This window comes from Cervus elaphus, chromosome 15 (genome assembly GCF_910594005.1).
Source record: "Cervus elaphus chromosome 15, mCerEla1.1, whole genome shotgun sequence".
Classification (NCBI taxonomy): domain Eukaryota; kingdom Metazoa; phylum Chordata; class Mammalia; order Artiodactyla; family Cervidae; genus Cervus; species Cervus elaphus.
Window position 1 is genome coordinate 67,087,638 of NC_057829.1, and position 22,867 is coordinate 67,110,504.

Sequence of the window (22,867 nt, forward strand, 5' to 3'; positions counted from 1 at the left end):
GGGTGGGCAAAGGGTTAGAGGTATGTGTGTAAGCCTTTTTATTCCTTTAGGACAAACCCAGAGACGAAAAGCAAAATAACAGATCCAGAGATTAACTCCATCCAGGACCTTGAGGAAGGGCAGCTCTTGAGGGGCTTCGTGAAGTCCGTGCAGCCATCCGGCGTGCTCGTAGGGTGAGTGAGGTAGAGCCTGGGGACGTGGACCAACCCCGAGTGTCCTCCAGGAGCCTGTCCTGGTTGGCCCCCACTGCTCCCTCAGTCACCATCTCTGAAGGAACGTGAAAGAAGGAGACTCGGAGTTCCCACAGTGTTTTAAATTCCAAGTCTTTTCATACTTTTAAAAGAAGTTTTAAATTATTCTTCTGTTCTGTGTTTTGGACAAAGAATGTGGCATGTCACAATTTGTGAGTATTCCGTGAACTACAGCACAGACGTTGCAGGCTCCCCTGCTGTTAATGTTTTCTTATTCTCGTCTTTCTAGCAGCTTTTGAGTTGTGTGTTGTGATGCTCTGATATGGGGTGAAAAATACCTTTCAATTATATCTCCATTATGCTGGATGATTTTTCCAGGCTACAGAGCCCTCTTTAGTTAGTTGAATGCCAAGAACCTTGTGTTTGTTGTAAATCCTTGTCCCACTGGGTCTCTGGGAGGGTGCGGGCACTGGCTTGGCTGGGACTCCGTTGCCATGTTTACGACCATGGGACGCTTGTCTCTCTCCTGTCAGCCTTGGCCCCTCAGTTACGGGTTTGGCCCAACACCCGCACGTCTCCCAGCACAACCAGTCCAAGAAAGCTCCTTATGACAGACACCTCCCCGAGGGGAAGCTGCTTACAGCCAAGGTCCTACGGTGGGTGCCTTCTCTCTCTCTCACCCCTTTCTATGGGAACTCTGGGAGGAGACTGAGAGGTAAACTTCAAACATCATGGCCTAGGTAATGATAAATGCGGTCCATGAAATCCCTTTGTTTGGTGCCTTCTGCCTCAGCTCCTGAAAGCGGGTGTGTAGCCTTTTCTTTGCACAGCACCTGTAGTTGGGGCCGGAGGAAGGGGCAGCACAGCCGTGCTCTATATTTTTATACTAAGTGTCGTACAGTGTGTGGGTCATTCCTAAGATGACTGAATGGATTCCAGGGCAGGTGGGGGTGGACCCATTGTACTGTGTAGTCCTCATCATCCACTCTCCCTGTCATCCTGTCGTAGTCTGAACCATCGGGAGAGCCTGGTAGAGCTGTCACTTCTTCCCGGAGACACTGGAAAGCAGGACGCGCTTTCTGCCCCCCTGGGACAGCCACCTCCGAAGCAAGAGGGGAGGGAAACGGAGGCAGCGGAGAGAGACCACAAAGGAAAAGCAAAGGAGAAGAAGCAGCAGAAACAGAAAGAGAGGAGAACTGGGAAGGGGCAGGAGGGGGCGCAGCCACCCAGCAAGGATAAGAAAGAGCCCCAGAAGCCCCAGGCAAAGAAGCTGGGCAAGCGTCCGCACCCTGAGTCCAGCAGTGAGCAGGTAGGGCCCTTGGGAAGATGGCCTCCCCTCACGTGAGAAGGCGAGCCTTTCAGAGGCCCCCAGCAGCTTCCTCGCCTCAGCCTCTTGGACTGAGAGCAGCTGAGTTTGGGTGGGGCACTGGGTGCTGCTGGAGGGCAGGGATCAAGCACCCCCTGGGCCAGGAAGAGAAGCGAGGCTCAGCATCGTCCCTGCCTGCCATCCCAGGAAATCGGGAACAAGAAGCAGAAGAAAGCTGCCCTGTCTGAGGAGGACGACAGTGGCGTGGAAGTGTATTACCGGGAAGGAGAAGAAGAGGTAGAAGAGATGAGCGTGTTGCCCAAGGTGAGGGGTGGCGGGGCTGGGGAGGAGGCTGCTCCGGGAGGAAGGTCCCTGGTCTCCTGCCTCAGGACTGGGCTGTCATCAGCACCCCTTTCTTGTCCTCATTTTCTGTAAAATAGGACAAGGTGGCGAGGCTAGTTTCCTCAGTTGATCGTCAGGTCCTAAGGACAGGGCCCCTGCTAACCGTTGAGTGGACTTAAAAGTCAATTCTAATCCACATGTATTAAGTGGAGCTAAATTAAATTAGTCAGGAGGTGGGAGAGCCGGCAAAGAAAGAAAGGCTTTTAGCCTGTCTGAGCCTGTGTCTCCCTGTGAGAAATGAGGACAACACTGAGGATGGGTGTGGAAGGGCTTCCTGCCACCCTCAGAATGTTTGGCACACCTCTGTGCTAGCATTAATGTATGTGTGCATATGTAGCTTTTAAAAAAATTATTACTTAAATTTACTTATTTACAAAGAAAGCTTTTCGTCACTCCTATAAGTTTCCCCAGTGGACCAGGGTGTAGCCTGGTCTAGACCTCTAGGTTTCTGGGCACGGTGGGAGCCCCTGCTCCTCCAGTGGGAAGGGGCTGGGGAGCAGGGGCCACTGGGCCCAGTGCTGGCCTCATGTGCGCCTTTGATCCTCAGGAGAAGCTGACCAGGCCAGCAGAAGCACCCCGGCTGCAGCTGTCTTCTGGCTTCGTTTGGGATGTGGGTCTGGACACCCTGACCCCAGCCTTGCCACCTCATGGAGAGAGCTCGGACAGCGAGGAGGACGAGAAGCCAGAGCAAGCCACGGTGATGTATCTTCCAGGGCATCACCGTTTCGCAGGGACCCTTGGCTCTGGCCAGGCTCCCATGCTCTGCCCTAGCCCCGGTGTCTCTTCTGGCGGGCAGGGCCGTCCCAGGCGGGGAGTGTTTGCTGAGCCGGGAACTGCCCTGCCGGCTCCTGGCCTCCACTGCAGACCTCTCCAGGCCTGAGGAGCAGACGACTCACTTGCTGCTCTGCTTTCCACGGCAGAAGAAGAAAAGCAAGAAGGAGAGGGAGCTGGAGAAGCAGAAGGCCGAGAAGGAGCTGTCCCGCATCGAGGAGGCGCTGATGGATCCTGGGCGACAGCCAGAGTCGGCCGAGGACTTTGACCGCCTGGTGCTGAGCTCGCCCAGCAGCTCCCTCCTGTGGCTGCAGTACATGGCCTTCCACCTGCAGGCCACGGAGATCGAGAAGGCCCGGGCTGTGGCCGAGAGGGCGCTCAAGACCATCTCCTTCAGGTCCCGGCCCCGCCATCCTGCTTTGGGCCCTGTCTTTCCTCAGGGAGGGCCATGTCTCCTCTGCAGGCCGGCAGCAGTTGGGGTGACTGCCACCAGGGCCTGTGGGGTCACAGGCTTTCTCTCAGAGACAGGCTGGCCATGACATAGATCTGCTCATTTATATTTCATGGTCCTCTTCACTGAGAGAGGTGGAGTCACATTTCCATGAGTTCCTACACTTTAGGTGCCCCACTTAGAGAAAAGTAGAAGAGGAAAAACTTGCCTCTCCACGTACCTGGGTGAAAATCCTGGTAGTGACCATCTTCCAGGCCGAGGGTCTGACAGGTTTCCCAAAAGCTAATGAAGAGGGGTGGTGCTCCTTTGCATCATTATCCTAGTTTGAGGGGAGATTCAGACCACAGGTTCTACCCCGTCCAGCCCAGACCTCAGGCCAGTTTGAGATTTGGTAGATTTCCTTCCCACGAGTGGAGGCAGAAGCCACGGGAGCCTCAGACCCCACAGCCATGGATCAGGGTTCCTGCTTCCACGTGAGCTGCAGTGGGGACGGGGGCTCTGAGTGCCGGCTTGTGTGGGTAGGGACTGAGGCCATGGGTGGAGCCTGGGGAGGGGGACGTAGTTCCAGCCCCCAAATTGGGAGTGGGGGCTCCTGGGGCTGAGAAGATGGACTCATATGCTGACTGTTCTCCCTCCAGAGAGGAGCAAGAGAAGCTGAACGTGTGGGTGGCCCTGCTGAACCTAGAAAACATGTATGGCTCCCAGGAGTCACTGACCAAGGTCTTCGAGCGGGCCGTGCAGTACAATGAGCCTCTTAAGGTCTTTCTCCATCTGGCTGACATTTACACCAAGTCAGAGAAATTCCAGGTAGGGGTCTGGGCCAGGCGGCCAGCTTCCAGAGGGGCCTCAGCCACTCAGAGACAAGCTCCTGGAAGTCTCTGAGGCAGCGGGGATGTCTCGGGGAGGGGGGAAACCCCTGCCTCTGGGCCCAGTCCTGCCCCAGGCTTGCTCATCTTCCAGGTGGGAGAAGTCGTTTCCCCCACCCTTGAGCCACCAACAGAGGTGTCACAGAGAGGAGGTGATATAGCCCAGTCGCCCCGTTCCGTCTCTCGCCTTCATCACACTAACGCTCTCTCTTCTAGTCTCGACCTCCTCGCGGCATGGGATTAGGAGGGAGACTCCCCAGCACATGCTCTCCTCATCCTGGGTGCCTGCCCTTTCCCCTCACATACCTGGATCGGGGCCTGGACACTGAGGGAGCCCCTGAGCCCAGGGCTAGCTTTCCACGAGCGTCGCCATCTGTCTTTGTTGCCCCCTCTACTCTCACCTGCTGTCCTCAGCTTACATCATTCGTCCCACAGGAAGCTGGTGAACTCTATAACCGGATGCTGAAGCGTTTCAGGCAGGAGAAAGCTGTCTGGGTCAAATACGGCGCCTTTCTTCTTCAGAGGGGAAAGGCGGAGGCCAGTCACCGTGTGATGCAGCGAGCCCTTGAGTGCCTGCCTAAGAAGGAGCGTGAGTGCTCGTTCCTTCCACCCACCCAGTTCCTGAGCACAGTAGACTCCCTGCATCTGGGCAGGGGCATGGGGGGTCTTCTCATCCAAGGGCTGGTTTAGGGAAGCCTTCTGGAGGGTACGTAGCTTGCTCTCTGTTGATTATATGCTCGTGAACATGTGCTCGTGTTGCATTTTAAATGCTGAACTCCAGAGGTTGAGGAACGAAAAAGGGATTAGCATCAATTCTTTGGCCTGTGCCTGCCTGCCCCACAGCCCACCTCCCGTCCCCCGTCCACCTTCTGGGCCCAGAGAGTAGAATGTCTGCTGTTGGGGAGTCGTAGAGCAGTGCCCATCTGTGTGTTTAGCCCTCAACCCGCCCCTGCGTCCCTCTTGTCATCACCTGGGTCTCAGGACCCAAGGGCAGGGAATCAGGCGTCAGACTCTGCCCGTGGTGTCACGTGTTGTGCTGAGGGCGTCTCTCTGCTTTCTGTGTCTGAGCCGTCCTCTCCCTGCAGACGTGGATGTCATCGCCAAGTTTGCCCAGCTTGAGTTCCAGCTGGGGGATGCAGAACGTGCCAGGGCCATTTTTGAGAGCACACTGAGCGCCTACCCAAAGCGCACGGACGTCTGGTCGGTTTACATCGACATGATCATCAAGCATGGCAGCCAGAAGGAAGCCCGGTGAGAGGGGAGGGCGGGCCGAGGCCTCACTCTGTGGTGGGCAGGGGGCGGGCACTGACCACTCAGAGGAGTTTCAGCCCCACAGCAGCTCCCGGCACCCCAGTTCTCTTACTCTGTCTGGAAAAACAGCTTTGAGATGACACAGCAGGTTCTGTGGCATTCATGTTTCCAATTTCTTTTTCTACCTCGGGGGCCAGCCACCGGTCTGGCTGGAACCTCAGCTGGGAGGTAGACTGGCCCCAGGCCTGCGAGTCAGGAGACTGGGTTTTCCTCATAATTGATGCTTAGCCTGGCTCTCATTGTAGAGAGTGTTCACAGGCATGATCTCACCGATCACTGCCAGCATCCCCCCAAGACAGGGAGGATTAGAGATGGCTGGACTGAGGTCCAGAAAGAGTTGGTGCCTCGCCCACGCCTCTCAGTGAGTTTTAAGCAGAGCCGTCCTCACAGATCCACACCTCACTGGTTGTCCCATCCCGTTAGCTCTGTCGTGATTCACTGTGTGCCTTCAGGGCACTCGGTCTTGTAACATCTCAGTCTGCTCCTCTGGAAAGCAAGGGTGGTGTTCTCTCTGTCCACGGACGTGACAGTTTATAATAGGAATAAAAATAAAGTTAGGAGTGGGAGTGCTCCAGAGCCTGAGAGCAGTGAGTGAAGGTCAGCTAGGAATCATGTGGCCAGAGACTTAAGAGGCAAACGCCATCTGCTTTCCCTCCCAGGGACATCTTCGAGCGGGTCATTCACCTGAGCCTGGCCCCCAAGCGAATGAAATTCTTCTTCAAGCGCTACCTGGACTATGAGAAGCAACACGGCTCGGAGAAGGATGTGCAGGCAGTAAAGGCAAAGGCCCTGGAATACGTGGAGGCTAAGAGCTCCATGATGGACGACTAGGGGCCGGCTGGCTCCAGGGCACGCGACAGCCTGGCTGACTCTCAGGCTCCTGGGCAGTTGAGAAACTGTGTTGCCTGGGGACTCTATTTAAGTGCTGCTTTTTCTGCAGCATCCTTGGGGTAATCCTGTCAAGATAAAAAAGAATTTGAGATTTCTTATAATTCCTTTTTGTTTGTGTTAAGAACCAATCTGTTTCATCTTTTTCCTTTTCTGGAGCTGCTCACTGGTTGCAGGCAGCAGGCTTCTGGGGCCCCAGAGAACCTGAGAGTCTCCTTTGTGGGAGGTCCCTGGGAGCAGGAATGGAGGGCCGACTCCACACAACCCTGGAGTCAGGATCCCACTGTGGCCCTGGCGGGCTCTTGGTCCAGCCGGGGGTGTGGGTGGGGTGATGAGCAGGGTCCTGGGAGCAGGCCACACCTTCTAGATTATGGGATCTCTGGACCTTGCCTCTGCCTCAGCTCCGTGGTCCCTTGTGCCCCTTGGTGAAGGCTGTGAGGCTTGGACAGGAGGAGAGGCAGAGCCCAGACGGGAAATTCAGGGGCCTGAGTGCCTGAGAGGAAGGTGATAGGTGTTAGCTCAAACCACCTGGTGATGTTTCCTCCCAGGGCCAGTGGGGCCAGATTACCCAACCTGTCTGAACTGGGTGCCTCATTTGTCGAATGGGGTAAAAAATCCCACTTGAAGGATTTTAGGATTGAGTGAGAGCGTGTATGTTATGTGCTGCCACAGGGCCTGGCACATGCGAGGCTCAGTGAGGACCTAGATTGACATGCTGTGTGACCTCGGGAGACTACACAGATTCTCTCTCCCCCTGTTGCTCCCCTGAGGCACTGCTGGGCAGAGGGCATTGACTGACTTGTTTCTTGGGACCTGAGGGAGAAGGGATGTGATGGGCCCACTACACCCCCACCTCCCTGTAAATTTCCCAGAAAGACACTCTGCCTCCTTTGATAATAATCCCGTGATCCTGAATTAAGAGGCCAGCCCAGACCCAGCTAGTTGAAGCCAGCTCATTTTTGGCTTGGTCTTAAGGGAATTAAAAGTTTCCTTAGGCAGAGCTTTAAACGTCCTGAGAGCTGGGGAACTTTTCCGTGGGAAATGACCGAGTCCCTCTCCAGAGAGCGGGACAGGGACAAGGGAGAGTGCATCAGAGGTCCTAGAAGTGGCGCAGGTGCTCAGGCAGGGCGGGCGTGGGAGGGAGGCCAGGCAGGGCTGGCCTGTTCTCGCTCGTTAGCTCTGGGTTACGAGAACTGCACTGCCCAGCTGAGCACAGGGGCCGGGTCTGCTGACTCCTGACGTCTAAGCCGAGCTTCCCTCTGAGAAAGGCCAGGCTCCATCTGTTTCCCAGATCAAATCAGATGACTGAACCCAGTTAAGAGATCGTCAGCCCCAGGGCCTCCCCACAAGTGGGAGCACCTGCCTCTGCCTCCCCTGACCCCCAGCCCTCCCTTCCACCCATTTCAGTCTTGCCCAGGGTCTCTGTCCTCTTCCCTCCCCAGGTCTGGGATTTAGTCCTGTCCCCCCGGTAGCTCAGCTGTTAAAGAATCCGCCTACAACGCAGGAGACCCCAGTTTGATTCCTGGGTCGAGAAGATCCCCTGGATAAGGGATAGGCTAACCCTCTCCAGTATTCTCGCCTGGAGAATCCCCATGGACAGAGGAGCCTGGTGGGCTGCAGTCCATGGTGTCGCAAAGAGTCGGACATAACTGAAGCAACTTAGCGCCCAGCATCATGACCTCCAGCGTGCTGTAGCATGACCCATCTAGTCACGCAGACACCAAGCTAGTCCTTTATATTAAGAAAAGCTTTATCAAAAATGTGTATAAAACAAAGCTGGAGGCATATGCCAGAGGGCTGCTTCCCAGCTGTGCACACCGAGCCAGATGTCCATGTGCAGTTCCACAAATGAACTGCATAGCCTTCTGCACGCAGAGCCTGCTGGTGAGTTTCATCATCACCTGACTCTGCTGGTCAGGGCTTCCCACACTGGTGGGGCTGGGTCCCTCTAGTCAGAGGTCATACTCCACATCATAGTTCATGAAGGACCAGTTCTGGGAAAGGGTCTTTTCTCCAAAGCTGTTGACCAAGTGGCTGGTGGCAACAGGAAAGGGGACTTCTTCAGGTCTGAGGGCCTTCCTGCCAGAGCCCACCTCGTCTGCCAGCTCTCACATCCATATCCCAGTTTTACTTTGTGTTCGTTTCTCTCCTGGCCTGTTTCCCCAAAATCCACGGTTAAAAAAGTCTCTGGAGAATTCAGTGGTTGGCACCCTGCACCTTCATTGCAGAGGGCGAGGGTTCAGCCCTGGGTCAGAGAACTAAGATCCCACAAGCCACGCACAGCCAAAAAAGAGAAGTCCCCTCTGATGCTGATGTGAGCAGGCAGTGGGGTTCAGTTTGGGACCAAATACTGTCATTGGCCAAAAGTGTGGGAACAGGCCCTCAGGAGGCAAGCAGGGACATCTCTACATGGTCCGGGGCCACGCCGTTGCCCAGCACACCCTGGGCCCACTTGTGCAGGCGGCTGTAGAGTGGGAGGCCCTGGTTCTCACGGTACAGATAGACGCCGGTGATGGCGTTCCACTGTGGCCGCGGCTGTGTGCCTTCCACTGGGAACTTCGCGACCAGCTCCTCGTCATCCTTGTTGAGCGCCACAAAGCCGAAGAAGCGGCGCACGTTGTTGGCAGCCAGCACCCGCGAGTGCACCTCGGCCGTGCGCTGGAACAGCTGGTCCTCGTTGGCGCGGTACTGCGCCCAGTAGGCCTCCTGGCGGTAGCTGAGTGGTGAGCAGTAGTGCTTGAGGCATTTGGTCAGGAACACCAGGATGGCCACCACGCCGATAAGCAGCCACCCGAAGAGCTGGCCAGAGAAGGGGCAGGGTTGAGGGCGGGCAGGGACCTGCCTGGACCCCCACCTGCCCCGGGAAGAAGTGGCGGGAGCTGGTCAGAGGGTGTGGGCTGGGTGGAACCAGACATAACCCCCTAAGAGCTGGCTCTGTCACTTTCCTGGCCTCAGATTCTGTTCCTCTAAGGGCAGCAGGTCCTTCTGATTGATTCCTCCACTTTGCCCTCACTCCCTGGAGCTCACACCTTCTCTGTGTTTAGACTTAGCCTCTTGGAAATCACTCATGTGCTTGTCTCGTGTGGCTGTGAACCTATTGAGGACTAGGACAGTCAAGGTCATCTTTGTTTCCCCATTTAAGCGTGGACAGAGATCTGTGGGCATTTGAGCATCAAACACATTTTATTTCTCTGTCTACCGTCTTCCATCTCCTTTGGTGCTGTCTCTAGCCCTGCTTTTCTACTTGTGTTACTTATGTACCTTTAGAAAATCTATGCTCAGGTCTTCCCTGGCGGTCCAGTGGTTAAGACTCCACACTTTATTGCACGGGTTCAATCCCTGGTCAGGGAACTAAAATCCCACATGCTGTGCAGTGTGACCCCCCCCCCAAAAAAAAAGAAAACTGCTCTTTTCTGCCTTTTTCTCACACCCTGCTTCTTTTAAGTTAACACAAGCTGTTTTTCTGCTCCTGCCCAGCTCTCTGCCCTTGCCTCCTCTACCTGACCAACTCCGCTCCTTCAGAACTAAGCTGAGGCTGAGGCTAGGATTGTGGTGGCAGGTGCTACTTCCTGACTGGACACCCCTCCTGTCTCAAGGGACTCCTCTTCTGTCACCAATGCCTGAGGCTGACTCTGCTGGGCAGTGGCTTTTCCTGGGATAGGAACAGGCTCGTCCCCTGAGCCAGCCATCCTCCACTACCAGCTCACGGCCAACAGCAAAAGTTTCGTAAGATGGCAAGGGTTTGTGCTCAATCCGGCTGGAACAAAGGGCTTAATCTGTGACAGGTATCAGGCTCGGACTGAGCAAGAAGAAAATTCCTTTAATGTTTAAAACTCTCTTATTTGGGATGGCGTTGACCCTTGCCCCGCCAATCGCTAACCCGTGGATACCCAGCTCTGATGCCTGAGACTGATAATCTAGTGATTTTCTGGAGAGCTCAGCCCCGGAGGACTAACTCCAGGATTAACCCTGAGCTGTTACCTGCCCACTCACCATCAGGTAGGGGGGAAAAGAGGAGCTTCTCTTGGTACAGTCTTACCTGGGACTCGTACTTGAGTCTGCGGCTGACCTCCTCCCGGAAGACTGACAGGTTGGCAGGGCCCTCCCCACATGGAAACCTGGCCAGGATTTCTGTGGCATGGGCTAGCGGGAAGCTCCTTTCTCCAACCGTGAGCGAATAGGGGTTCACGAACTCACTGAGAGCGCAGACGTAGGCCTCACCACGCAGCAGGGAGATGACAGACCAGGTGACGGGGGCCACGGCCGCGCGGCCCACGATGGAGCTTAGGAGGAGGAAGTTGGGGGCAGCCGAGCAGTTCTTGGTCCTCCGGTACTGGCACTCGGCAACCAGGTTCCAGGTGTGGTTGTTGAGGATGACGCCAATGAGGAAGAGTGCCAGGGCGGGCACCCCAATGGCTGCCAGCCCATACAGGTAGTTCCGGGCTGGTGAGCAAGGGCAGTGGAAAGCCACCACAGTGAACAGCTCCTGGCTGCCCACCGTGCCTAGTGCTACCAGCCCATTGAAAATCATCACATCCTTGCTCTTGAAGAAGAGTGACAGGAAGCGGAAGTTCTCTGCGATCAGGGCTGCCATGGTGGTGGGTCAGCTGGAGGACTACGGCAAGGGTGGAGGCAGGAGGAGATCTGGGTGATGGCTCCAGGTGGGACTATGAGAGCTTGCAGGCTAGTGGGCACCGGAAGGCAGGGCACAGTCTTGCCATTTCATCCCCTGTAGTGGCCAGCCGGGTGCTTCCTGTAGGACAGTAGATGACAAATCAGTATTTGCCTCTGAAAATAGGGACCAAGGGGGCTATTGTGAAGTCAGGCTGGTGAGGAATGAAGGAGACTCAGGGAGCCCCAGGGCCTGGGTGGAAGGAGAGTAGCCACTGTTCGCTGAGCTCCTATGTGTCAGGCGTTTTGCATCCCTCATTGCGCATCATCACGGTCCTGCACTGAGCTGTGATAGCCCAGTGCACGGTTGAGAAGGTGGAGGCTTCCCCCGGGTGATTGCCTGTCCGGCTCACACATGAGTGCAGAGCTGAGATTCAAGCTCAGGTCTGTCTGCCTCACACACTTAGGTTCTTGTCATCTCCATAAGCTTCCCTTGAGGTGGGGACTAGGAATGGCCCTGTGGCTTTGGGGAATGTGGGATATTGACTGGCTTTCCCTTTGGGATTCCAGGCACTGCTAATGTGCTGGGGGACCTAGGACAGTTTGGAGGGTGTGTCCTCGGGTGTCTAGCCCATGGGTATACAAGCTGGAGTGGGTGTCCGTGGATGAGGGACTTGGGCTTGACCCTGTGCTATGGGCTGGTGTGGAGGAAGGGGTCTCCAGTCAGTAGAGAGCCTGGTGCAGCCTCATAAGAGCCTTTTCATTTTGGAGACCACAGGCTCTGGGCTGGTTTAGGAGATCCTGGCTCTCAACATACTTCATGACTTTTCTCTGGACTTCAGTGTCCTCATCTGTGAAAAGAGGATAAATCATTCGGCCCTTGCCCTCCTCTTAGGAATGCTGGAGGGAAAGAAAGGGAATAAACGGTGCCTGATAACTGTCATGTATGACACCCTCTATCTCACCCTGTCCAGTCCTGAAGGTGCCTCCCAGAGGTGAGGTTGATGGCGGGGGGGAAGGGGGGTAATTCTTCGTGGGACAAAGATCAGGAAACTAAGACCTCCAGAGGATAAGCGCTTTGCTCAAAGCTATTCAAATATGGATGTGCCTGGACGGGACTTTTGAGCGTGACCTAAGGAGGCCTGGGAAGTGGACAACGGTGGGTCAAGCTAAGCAAGCCCTCTATTTTCCTGGTTTCCTACTGCCCCTGCTCTGTGCCCATCCACAAGAGCGCTGGCAAGCCTCCCCTTCCCCATCCGTTCCCCTTTCTTTGTCCAGCAGCCTGTTCCACCCAGGTCCCCAGGCCTGGGGCCACCCAGTCAGCCAGCAAAGGAGGCCTTGATGAAGCTTAAGGCTTGGCCATGCCCGAGAGACAGTGGGGCCTCCGAAGGCAGGCTGTCTCTCAAGCCTGCTCTCGGTCTGGGTAGCAGCAGTGCTGGCAGCCTGCCAGGAAGTAGCCACGGCCTCCAGTTTCAGCCCTGTTCTGCCCCAACTCCCCTCCCAGGCTCCGCCCACACAGGCAAGGGTGTGGCCCCTGTTCTTCTTTCTATCCCGGGATGAAAAACAAAAGTCCTCAGGCCAGAGGCAGCTGGGGAGTGGAGACATGGGAGGTGGGGGGTGGGCAGCAAACAGAGGTGGGGGGCCCTGCCAGTATTTCCTTCTGTGCCTCCTCTCTGGACTACTGTCCCTCCTGGTTCCTGCCAAGACTGCCTGATGGGCTGGGGCAGAGCTGGGTGCCACGTGGGCTGCCAGGTGGAGAAGGAGAAGAGATCTGTCTTCCCTAACTCACTGTCTCCGGTGGTCCTGGAGCTCCAGTCTAACTCCCTGGGAAACAAGAGTTTGCCATGTTGCTGGGGATGATCTGGTTAAAGGCAGCCCCCTGCCCCGGCCCGTCCTCTTGACTTAACGGCCTCTAATATGCTCCCCTGCGTTCAAAAATCACAACACTGGTGGGTGGTGTGCAGAGGAGAGAACACTGCCCCTGAGAATACTGCCCTTGGGCCCCAGGCCTGGGAGTGTCATATCCAGGCCCGGATGGGACCTCAAACAACAGCAGTCAGGACAGGAAACAGGTGCCTGGGGAGTGGGAGGAGGCGGCTCAGTGAGGGGCCTGGCTCCCTGGGAAAGTCCCTCCGGGTAGCCCCAGAGTGGCCCTGTGTGCTCCCCTTCCTTACCTGGGATCCGCTGCAGTCACCGGTAGCTTTGGCCTCTGAGGGGCAGGGCTCTCCAAGTGGCGCAAAAACATCAGAGACCCTGGGTGAGGACCAGCCCATGCCCTCTCCCTCCCCCTTTGCTTCTTCTGTCCAGGAGAAACGGGCAGGGCCTGGGGCTGTTGGGGTCTTCCGAAAAGTTTAACTCCAGAAAAGGGGCTGAACCCCGCGGGATGGATGGTGTGCCAGCCAGTGGAAAAACAGCCTCCAGGCAGGCGGGCGCCAGGCAGTGGGGGCGGGCGGAGGGCGGGCGGCGCGGGGAGAGGAGAGGAAGTGGAGGAGTCAGTTTTGCCGCGGCCCGCCTGCCTTCAGAGGCTCCACACCAGTGGGACCAGTTTGGGAGCCAGGCAGGGGGCCCCCGGCCTTTCTGGTCTGGGCCTGTCCTCCAGGCTGGTTTCAGGAGCACCCGCTCTACTTGATCCCCACTGACAGAAGCAGCCAGAACCGAGCCCCAGGCAGGATTAGGAGAGAGGAGCCACCAGACTGACGCTGACTCCTAGTGGGGTATGCAAAGCCAAAGGCCCCCTCCCCCATCCTGGTCCTCTCTGAGCAAGCCCTCCCCCTGCTGGTTCTTCTGTCCTCACTTCCACTCACTCCCCAGATGCTGCTTCAAATCTCAGGAGCGCTGACAAGAAAATTCTGGACTCCAGGGATTTTCTGAGGCCCTGTGGGGAGAGCTCTGACTGGTGGGTGGAAATTATGAGGAGGCAGATGAAGACCTTTGTAACAGTTAGAGCTATCCAGCCTGTTCCAGAAAGTGGTCGTGAGATCCCTGTCTGTGGAGGTATACAAGCTGAGGCTGAAAAGTCATGGATCGGGAATGCTGAAGGGGAGAGCCCGGCCCAAAGACAGTGTAGATGACCCACCCTCCCGGATCAAGGGAAAGACCCCCGGCCACCTGTCCACTCTGCAGTCTTGGGGTTCTGTGACCTTAGAACTGCTGAGTGACCTGCTGGCCTCCCTCAGCTGGGCTTGCTCACGTGCAGGAATGAAGGGAAAAGGACCAGTGTTCATTTTTTCACATCTTACCATGTCCCAGATACAGTTCCAGATTCTTCCTCAGCAGTTATCCTTTAACCTCACTATAATCCTGAAAAGCAGGTCTTTTAAACATCCGTTTGACAGACAGACAACTGAGGGTCAGAGGGATTGACCCACAGGGATTGAATCCTCTGTGGGTCAGAGGATTGTGGGTCAAAGGACTTGCCACAGGTCCTACAGTCCCAGTATTTGAATGCAGGTTTGCCTGACCTAAATTTTTACTCTTTCCTTCACATTTCTTTAAAATTTCTTTTTATTTATATTTTGGCTGTGGTGGGTCTTTGCTGCTGTGCACAGGCCTTTTCTAGTTGCGGCAAGTGGAGGCTACTCTTGGTTGCGGTGCTCGGGTTTCTTCATTGCAGTGGCTCCTCTTGTTGCAGAGCACGGGCTCTAGGCGTGTGGGCTTCCCTAGTTGCAGCGCATGGGCTCGGCAGTTGTGGTTTACGGGCTCTAGAGCTCAGGTTCAAGCAGTTGGGGCACATGGGCTTAGTTGCATGTGGGATCTTCCTGCACCAGAGATCCAACTGGTGTCTATTGCATTGCAAGGCAGATTCTTAACCACTGATCCCCGGATCACCCTCCTTCACATTTGTACTTCCCAGTTACTCTGGGCTGGCTTTTTTCCTCTGGACAACAACCCTCCCCCCTCCGCCGCCCACTCCCAGCTGCTAACACACCCCTGGTTTACTTATCTGAATCTCCCCCTGGAGTAAGTCCCACCTCCTGGAAGAAGATTCCAGCCTACCTAGGCTTCCAGGTTTCTCCCTCTTCCCAAATAATTAAAGGGAGAGAGACTGGGTCTCAGAAGTGGGAATAGAGGGAAGGATGCCTGAGGAAGAATGAAAATTATTAACCCAGTGTTGTAAGGCTCAAGATCAAAATGAATTCTTAGATAAGTGGGACCTAGGCCCCCAAGATGTCTTGGTGCAAGAAGCTCATCTTCTTGCCCTCTGCTTCCCCCTGAACAAAGGAAGCTCTAGTTCCTTACATCCCTTCCTTCTGTCCAGGAGAAGGAGAAAGCCTCAGATTTGGAAATTAATACCCTTGTTATCCTCCAGGTACTGAGGATATGGCCTACCACACGCCATGCATTTTACGTACCTCACCCATTTAAAGCTCACACAATCCCATGAGGTTGGTGCCTCATCTCCTTTGTACAGATGAGGAAACTGAGGCAAAGTGAAGCAACTGACCCAAGGCACACAGTTTGTAAGTGGTAGAGCCAGCATTTGACCCATTCTATCTCACTCTTGAGTCTGGTTTATCTCCGCCCTAGGTAGCTCCCCTCCCACCCCTCCACCCTCACCCCCACCTCAGGGGTGAGACTTTCAGCACTTCAGAACCCCCTCCCCAGGGGATGTGGTCTCTGAGAACATGGGAAGACATCAGCTTCCCTTTCTAAATGCTCTGGGGATGGTCTGATTTCCACCTGAGATCTGGATGTGAGGGACATATCAGGGCCATCTCCAAGGCCTCCCCATGGCATGGGCTATGGTCTGAATGTGTCCCCTGCTCAAATTCATATGTTGAATCTTAACCCCCAAAGGCGATGGGATTAAGGAGTGGGACCTTTGGGAGGTGCTCAAGGCATGGGATTCATGCCTTATTAAAGAGGCTCCAGAGACTTCCCTGGTGGTGCAGTGGTTAAGATTTTCTGTTCCCAATGCAGAGACTCGATCCCACATGCCACAACTAAGATCCAGTGCAGCCAAATAAATAAATAAAATTTTTAAAAAGAGGCTCCAGAGAGCCCCCAGTCTCACCCACCACAGGAGGACACAGTGAGCTGGCATGCTCTACCAACCAGGAAGAGGGCCTCTATCAGAACATGACCATAGCAGTGCCATGATCTTGGACTTCCAGTCTCCAGAATGGTGAGAGAGGCGTCTGTCATTTAGAAGCTACCCAGTCTGCTGTATTTGTTAGAACAATTCAAACAGACTAAGACAGGGGCCTTTTGTGCCCGTGCTAAGTGTGCAGTCCCGCCTTGATGATGCTGAGTGACCTCCATGGTAAGCCACCCTGGCGTCTCCTGACGGGACCTAGCTTCTGATATCTTATCACCTGTGACCATAGGCGTGTCCCATCAGGTGGGGCTGTATCAGGTCCTTATGGCCCACTTTGGTCTGTTCAGCCTCACTCAGGAGACCAGCCAGAATCAGAGGATTCCTGCTTCATGAGGTGGCTGGACTTCCCTGAGCCTTGAGCATAAGGGAACTAAGATCCTTAAAAAAAAATCACAGATGAGTGAACGCTGGGGCAAGGCGTTCACAGGGCCTGAGAGGAGATAGTGAACCAGGGGTGAAGTGGCCTGGGAGGGGCTGAGCAGATGGCAGCTTGTCTCCCCTAAAGGCAGTTCTGAATCCCTCTGACTAATACTGCTCATGGCCCGATAACTCCAGGACCTTCCAGGATAGTCCCATCGCTGGGGGACTGAGGTCCCCTTCCAACTCCAAATTTCCCGCCTCAAATGGGCAGATGAGTGCCTGGGCATGTGGGTCTGCCCTGGAGCCTACAGCCAGCACCTGCAGCCTTCATTTCTTCATCCAGTTTGGGGGTCTGAGGAGCTGTGGGCTCACACCCCCATTCCCACCTCTTCACCTGGCTGCGGCTCACACTTTACTGAAGTAGGTGGCCACCTCCTTGCGTGAAGGCCGGGGCCCACCCCCAGCCCAGCCGTTGCCCACCAGTGGCTCGTCCTGGCCCAGCCGCAGGGGCGGCTTGCACTCATGCCAGCTTGTGAGCAGCCTGTTCATGGTGCCCTGATCGGTGATGCCACGCAGCTTCTCCCTCTCCTCATCCACCCCTTCTGTGGCGGCAGGGGCAGCTGAGCCAGTGGGGCCGGCAGCCAGCGCCCCATGGGCGTGACCCAGCTCCAGGTCGTGGTTCATGGCCTCAAAGAACTGCTGGATACAGACCTTGGCGAAGGCCTTGGCGTGCTCCGTGCATGTCTCATCAAAGAGCTTGCGCTCAATGTCGATGTAGTGGGACCAGTACTTGCTTTTAAGGAAGGCAGCCTGTGTGAAGCAGGGCCGCACAGAGCGCACGACAAATGCCAGCAGTGTGGTCAGCAGCACGAAGGACCAGCCCAGGGCCTGAGACGAGAGAAGACAGAGTCAGCCGGGCACTGCCCTCCGGCCTCCCACGCCTGTCCAAGCCCCCAAACCACACTCTGTGTCAGGGCCTTGAAGGAAAAGAGCACTGACCACAAACAGCAAATGATGGCACCTCACGGCCTCCACTTCCTCTTCTGTACAATGGGCACAGATATACCATCTCATGGGAATGAGACTGTGTGAGTAAAATGCCCTGTATGTAGGCCTGGCTCTCAATACATAGGACTTGGCTGGGCAGACCTTGGAACTAGACTGCCTGGGTTTGCCTGTTTTGACCACAGGCATATTCCAGAGATATGGTGGGATCTGCTCCAGGCTGTTACATTAAAGCAAACAGGTCAATAAAGTGAGTCACACCACGTTTTTGGGTGCCCAGTGCATATAAAATTTATGTTTACACTAACATAACATGTGCAATAGCATTACGTATAAAAAACAATGTGTATAACTAAATTAAAAAATACTTTATTGCTGCAAAATGCTAGCCATCATTTGAGCTTTCAATGAGCAGTAGTAGTAACATCAAAGATCAGTGATCACAGATCACCATAACAAATCAAATAATGAAAAAGTTTAAAATATTATGAGAATTGGCAAAATGTGACCTAGAGACAAGAAGTGAGCAAAAGATGTTAGAAAAATGACACCAACAGACTTTCTCGATGCAGGGTGGCCAGGAACCTTCAACTTGTGAAACACGCAGTATCTGTGAAGCCTGATAAAGTGATGTGCAGTAAAACAAGACATGCCTGTCCTTAACAGTTGACTGGGAGCAAAGTGCCTGCCTTCTCTGTGCCTCAGTTTCCCCACCTACAAAATGGGGCTGTTGATCATAACCATCCCACTGGGTTGTTCTGAGGACTAAAAGTGACAATAAACTTAGCACAGTGCCTGGGACCTAGTTAGTGCTCAGTAACTGTTAGTCACTATTATTAGGCCAACCAGCCCTAACTATGCCTCTTCCTTCAGGAAGCCCTCCTTGACCACCCACAGTGACACTTCCTCCTCTGAGTCCTGTACCTCTCCTCTGGCTCCTGCTGCTGTCTGCCTTTCAGTCGCCAGGTCTCAGTCAGTACCTCCTGTGTAGGCTCCGAGCTGAGCCCTCAGGGGTCACAGAGACAAACTGCACAATTGCTCAAACTTGTGCTGAAGAGCACTGGGCACTCAGGTGCTGGTTCTATTCCTCCAGTAACTCACTGCGGTGAAGGCTGCTCCCCCAGTGTGAACTTCAGGGTCAACCCCAGCTGCACAGAGAAGCATTCGGCCAAATCAGGGTGAGCGAGGCAGGGCAAACGCTGTCAGTAGTGGGGGTCAGTGGGTTATGGTAGAGCAGCCCTGGGGCGGGGAAACTGCAGAGCATGTGCTGGATGAGGAAATGTGGGCCCTGCTGGGCTGAATCTCCTAAAGTTTCAGGTAAACCTGGAAATCTCATTTTTATGTGATAGTTTTCAGGTTTTAGATGATGTCAACTAATTCTAAAATTAAACTTTGAATTCAGCCCCCGAAGTCCAAATGACATAATATAGGCCATGCAGTCTGCCCTCTGGGACCCCTTTTAGTCCATGAAGTAATTGTTTAAAGGTCAGGTGGAGGGTAAAGTGGATGATGGACAAGTGCTCACAGGAGAGGAGGCACAGGCAAGAAGGAAAGCAGAGTTCAGATGGTACACTCGGAGTGTGAGGTTCACAGGGGCACCTGGTGACGATGCAAGCCCCAGAGGGGAGAGTTCAGGCTGGAGGGGAAGCCGGGGTGTCTGGACTCGTTGCAGCAGAGCGTGCATGCTTCTGTAGCCTTGTCCCCTCCCCGACAGACCCCTGCCCAGGTCTTCCTGCCCACGCACAACAACTGCTGAGGAGTCCTGAGGGGCTCAGATGAGTGACGGGCCAGAGGGGCAGAGAATGTGGAAGCAGGGCTGGAGGACCAGAGCTCCAGAATTCCCCGTCAGTGGGCCCTCCAGCCCTGCCTTTGGGGCACATCCCAACAGTCCATCCCCTCACTCAAGCCTCCTTCCCCTGAGCAGGGAATGCCATCTGGGGGGCATTTGCCAGGGAAATGTACCCAAATGGCCCAGCCACCCACCGGCCTCACCACTGCCCGGGCCTGGAAGAGGAAAAGGATGCAAATTCCCCCAGGTTTCCAAACTGGAGCTCAGGAAGGAGGACGTGGGGCTGACTGAGCGGTTGGGTCCACTCAGGGAAACCTCAGGACAGGGCACAGGCCTCTTTCCCCAGGTGGCACTGACCTGAGGAAAGACACTGCCTCCGCCTTCAGAAGCCCTGGCCTCCTTTGGGAAAATATGCCCCCGCCCCAGGGAGCTGAGTCTGAGTGGGCAGACCCAGCCCTGGCTGGGGGGGCCCCCATCTATTGGGGAAACATGAGCACGCCCTGAGGGAGCTCCACTTCAAGACCGGGGGACCCGACCTGTAAGGGGAGCCCCAGCCCAAGGCCATCCGGCCCCTCACCTGCGAGATGCAGCGCAGGTAGCGCACGGCCACCTCGCGGGCCAGCAGCCAGTCGCCGTCATAGATCTCAGGGCAGGGCACCCGGGCCAGCAGGCGGGCGAGCTCGGGTGGGGGCAGGCCAGGCACCAGGCTGCCATTGCCCAGCAGGCTCACGGGCACCGCCGTGCAGAAGGCACAGAGGAAGCACTTGCCGTCGAGCAGTGTGACGGCCACCCAGACGACGGGCGCGATGAGGGCACGCTGGGCCATGGAGCAGAACATGTAGCGCAGCACGGCAGGGTCCTTGGCCCGGCGGCCCGGCGGCCGCTTCCACTCTTCGGCCAGCATGGACACGTTGTTGTTCATGACCAGGCCGAGCAGGAAGAGCACCAGGGGCGGCGCCAGCAGGATGCCGGCGCTGTAGGCAGCATTGTAGCCTGGCAGGCAGGGGCAGTTGAAGTCGAAGGCGGAGTACATCTGGGCGCTGGCCAGGGCCATGATACCGCAGATGCCATTCATGAAGGACTCCTGGTTGGACTGCAAGAACTGGAAGATCATCCGGAACTTGTCCATGGTGACCCCACGGGGCCTGCTGGCCTCCTCCCACCTCACCGCAGCCTCAGGATGGCCCCTGAGGCCCACTCTGCCCAGCCGGCGCCCACCTCATGGCTGAGACAGGCAGAGCTCCGGGCAGAGGCTGGGGCCACTGTCTCTTTGAACCTTCCAAGTCAGGTGCTGGCCGAGAGGGTGCAGCTTGACCAATCCCGTGAGTGCAGCAGTCTGCCCTTCCCTGCTCCACCCCTCCTGGGTTTCTCTCTCTCTCCACAGCTGGCTCCGCCACTGGGAAACCAAGAGGACCACACCTGACCGGGACCAGTTCTCTGGCTGCTGGAGGAGGGCGGGGATGGAGGCTCCAACTCAGCTGGAAAGACAGGGCCTTGGGCAGGGTTGAAGTTTGGGAGGATCCAGGACTGCTGCAGAGGCCTGAGCTTCCGGGCCTTGACCCCTGGGTTCCTAGGAAGCGTGTCACCCTCCTTCTGCCCTTCCCATTGGGTCTTGCATCCATGCTGTGTCAGGATCCAAGAGGACTCTTCCACTAGTGCAGACAATGGTATGATGATGTAGTGAGGGCAGTGATGGTGGCGCTGTCATAGGTGTGATAATGGTGGTGGGGATGCCAGTTACGGTGGTGATGGTGCTGATGGTGCTGGGATGCCAGTTATGATGGTGATGGTCCTGATGGTGCTGATGGTGCTGGGATGCCAGTTATGATGGTGATGGTCCTGATGGTGGTGGGATGCCAGTTATGATGGTGATGGTCCTGATGGTGCTGATGGTGGTGGGAATGCCAGTAATGATGGTAATGGTCCTGATGGCTATGCTGTTGTTGCTGGTGGTGATGGTGGTAATATCGTGATGATGGTGGTGATGGTGGTCATGGTGGGGATGGATGGTGATGGTGGTGGAGATAGCGCTAAAGGAATAAAATAGGAAGCCCTGATTTTGGAGTTCAGAGGATTTGGATCTGAGAGGTTGCTAGGGCCCCTTCTGCAAGGCAGAAAGAGCTGTGGCTGGTAAGCATAATGTAGGTGTTTTTATGTCCTGTCTCCATGTGTCTTGGTGGGTGTGTCTGTGTGTTTATGGATTATGGATGAAAAATCCTTTCCTCTCCTCCTACCTCTACTTCATCAGGTCAAAAATTAACGGAATGGGTGATGGGGTTTCATGCCTGGGGCTGAGGAACCCAGAGTGTCTGTGGGAACCAAGGCAAGGCCCCACCATCAGCACAGCAAAGTGGAAGGGGCTCCCTTTGATGCTGCCAGCTCTCCCACAAGAGTGGGTTAGATCCAGTTCCAACTAGATGGCTCCTGTCTGGAGCGAGATGGGGGGCTGTGGGCGGGACCGGAGGAGGGCTAAGACTGAAGTAAAACAATAGACTGGACAGGGCAGCTCCCTGGGACCCTCAGATCTGTGTGTCCCTGTGTGCCATGTGTCCGTGTGTGAAATTTCTGTGGCTTTGGGCCTCAATGTCTGTGCGTCTACAGTGTGTGTAACTATGACCATGCAAAACTCGATGGGGTCTTTCTGAGACAGCACCACCTCCCACCCCAGCTCCACCATGTCCACCTACCTCTCATCTGTAGCAAAGCTTTAGTCTCCCAGGCCTCCCCTGAGTCTCAGATGGCCGACTCAGGAATTAATTGTTATTAAAAATGGAGAGTTCAGTTCAGTTCAGTCGCTCAGTCATGTCTGACTCTTTGCAACCCCATGGACTGCAGCACGCCAGGCCTCCCTGTCCAACACCAACTCCCAGAGTTTACCCAAACTCATGTCCATTGAGTCGGTGATGCAATCCAACCATCTCATTCTTTGTCGTCCCCTTCTCCTCCCACCTTCTATCTTTCCCAGCATCAGGGTCTTTTTAAATGAGTCAGCTCTTCGCATCATGAGGCCAAAGTATTGGAATTTCAGCTTCAGCATCAGTCCTTCCAATGAACACTCAGGATTGATCTCCTTTAGGATGGACTGGTTGGATCTCCTTGTAGTCCAAGCGACTCTCAAGAGTCTTCTCCAACACCACAGTTCAAAAACATCAATTCTTTGGCACTCAGCTTTCTTTATAGTCCAACTCTCACATCCATACATGACTACTGGAAAAACCATACCTTTGACTAGACGGACTTTCGTTGGCAAAGTAATGTCTCTGCTTTTTAATATGCTGTCTAGTTTGTTCATAACTTTCCTGCCAAGAACTAAGCATCTTTTAATTTCATGGCTGCAATCACCATCTGCAGTGATTTTGGAGCCCCCCAAAATGAAGTTTGCCACTGTTTCCCCATCTATTTTCCATGAAGTGATGGGACCGGATGCCATGGTCTTAGTTTTCTGAATGTTGAGCATTAAGCCAGCTTTTTCACTCTCCTCTTTCACTTTCATCAAGAGGCTCTTTAGTTCTTCTTTGCTTTCTACCATAAGGGTGGTGTCATCTGCTTATCTGAGGTTATTGATATTTCTCCCGGCAATCTTGATCCCAGCTTGTGCTTCCTCCAGCCCAGCGTTTCTCATGATGTACTCTGCATGTAAGTTAAATAAGCAGGGTGACAACATATAGCCTTGATGTACTCCTTTCCCGATTTGGAACCAGTCTGTTGTTTCATGTCGGGTTCTAACTGTTGCTTCTGGCCTGCATACAGATTTCTCAAGAGGCAGGTTAGGTGGTCTGGTATCCCCGTCTCTTTCAGAATTTTTCACAGTTTATTGT

General features: G+C 54.9%; 3 protein-coding genes across 4 annotated transcripts in view; 1 reads left to right on the forward strand and 2 right to left on the reverse strand.

Annotated features, from left to right (window-relative positions):
• The window catches only part of PDCD11 (programmed cell death 11), a 43,445-nt gene extending 37,155 nt beyond the window's left edge, over nucleotides 1-6,290 (forward strand). The window contains exons 27-36 of one of the 2 annotated variants that reach the window (XM_043925515.1): nucleotides 51-173; nucleotides 725-847; nucleotides 1,200-1,500; nucleotides 1,705-1,821; nucleotides 2,447-2,596; nucleotides 2,820-3,067; nucleotides 3,760-3,928; nucleotides 4,423-4,576; nucleotides 5,073-5,238; nucleotides 5,958-6,290. In XM_043925515.1, coding sequence (XP_043781450.1) covers nucleotides 51-173; nucleotides 725-847; nucleotides 1,200-1,500; nucleotides 1,705-1,821; nucleotides 2,447-2,596; nucleotides 2,820-3,067; nucleotides 3,760-3,928; nucleotides 4,423-4,576; nucleotides 5,073-5,238; nucleotides 5,958-6,129 — 1,723 coding nt within the window. In that variant the 3' untranslated portion in view covers nucleotides 6,130-6,290. The remainder of the gene's footprint in view (nucleotides 1-50; nucleotides 174-724; nucleotides 848-1,199; nucleotides 1,501-1,704; nucleotides 1,822-2,446; nucleotides 2,597-2,819; nucleotides 3,068-3,759; nucleotides 3,929-4,422; nucleotides 4,577-5,072; nucleotides 5,239-5,957) is intronic. The other variant, XM_043925516.1, reaches the window with a different exon arrangement.
• Nucleotides 6,291-7,914: 1,624 nt separating this feature from the next.
• CALHM2 (calcium homeostasis modulator family member 2) lies at nucleotides 7,915-13,442 on the reverse strand. Its single transcript, XM_043925518.1, has 3 exons — nucleotides 12,972-13,442; nucleotides 10,226-10,939; nucleotides 7,915-8,985 (listed from the first exon to the last, which is right to left on the reverse strand). The coding sequence occupies exons 2-3, from the start codon at nucleotides 10,778-10,780 to the stop codon at nucleotides 8,569-8,571; spliced, it is 972 nt and encodes a 323-aa protein (XP_043781453.1). The 5' UTR covers nucleotides 10,781-10,939; nucleotides 12,972-13,442; the 3' UTR covers nucleotides 7,915-8,568.
• A 3,218-nt stretch (nucleotides 13,443-16,660) lies between these two features.
• On the reverse strand, nucleotides 16,661-20,178 carry CALHM1 (calcium homeostasis modulator 1). The gene is made up of 2 exons (XM_043925416.1): nucleotides 19,627-20,178; nucleotides 16,661-17,143 (listed from the first exon to the last, which is right to left on the reverse strand). The coding sequence occupies exons 1-2, from the start codon at nucleotides 20,176-20,178 to the stop codon at nucleotides 16,661-16,663; spliced, it is 1,035 nt and encodes a 344-aa protein (XP_043781351.1).
• Between the last annotated feature and the right edge of the window lie 2,689 nt (nucleotides 20,179-22,867).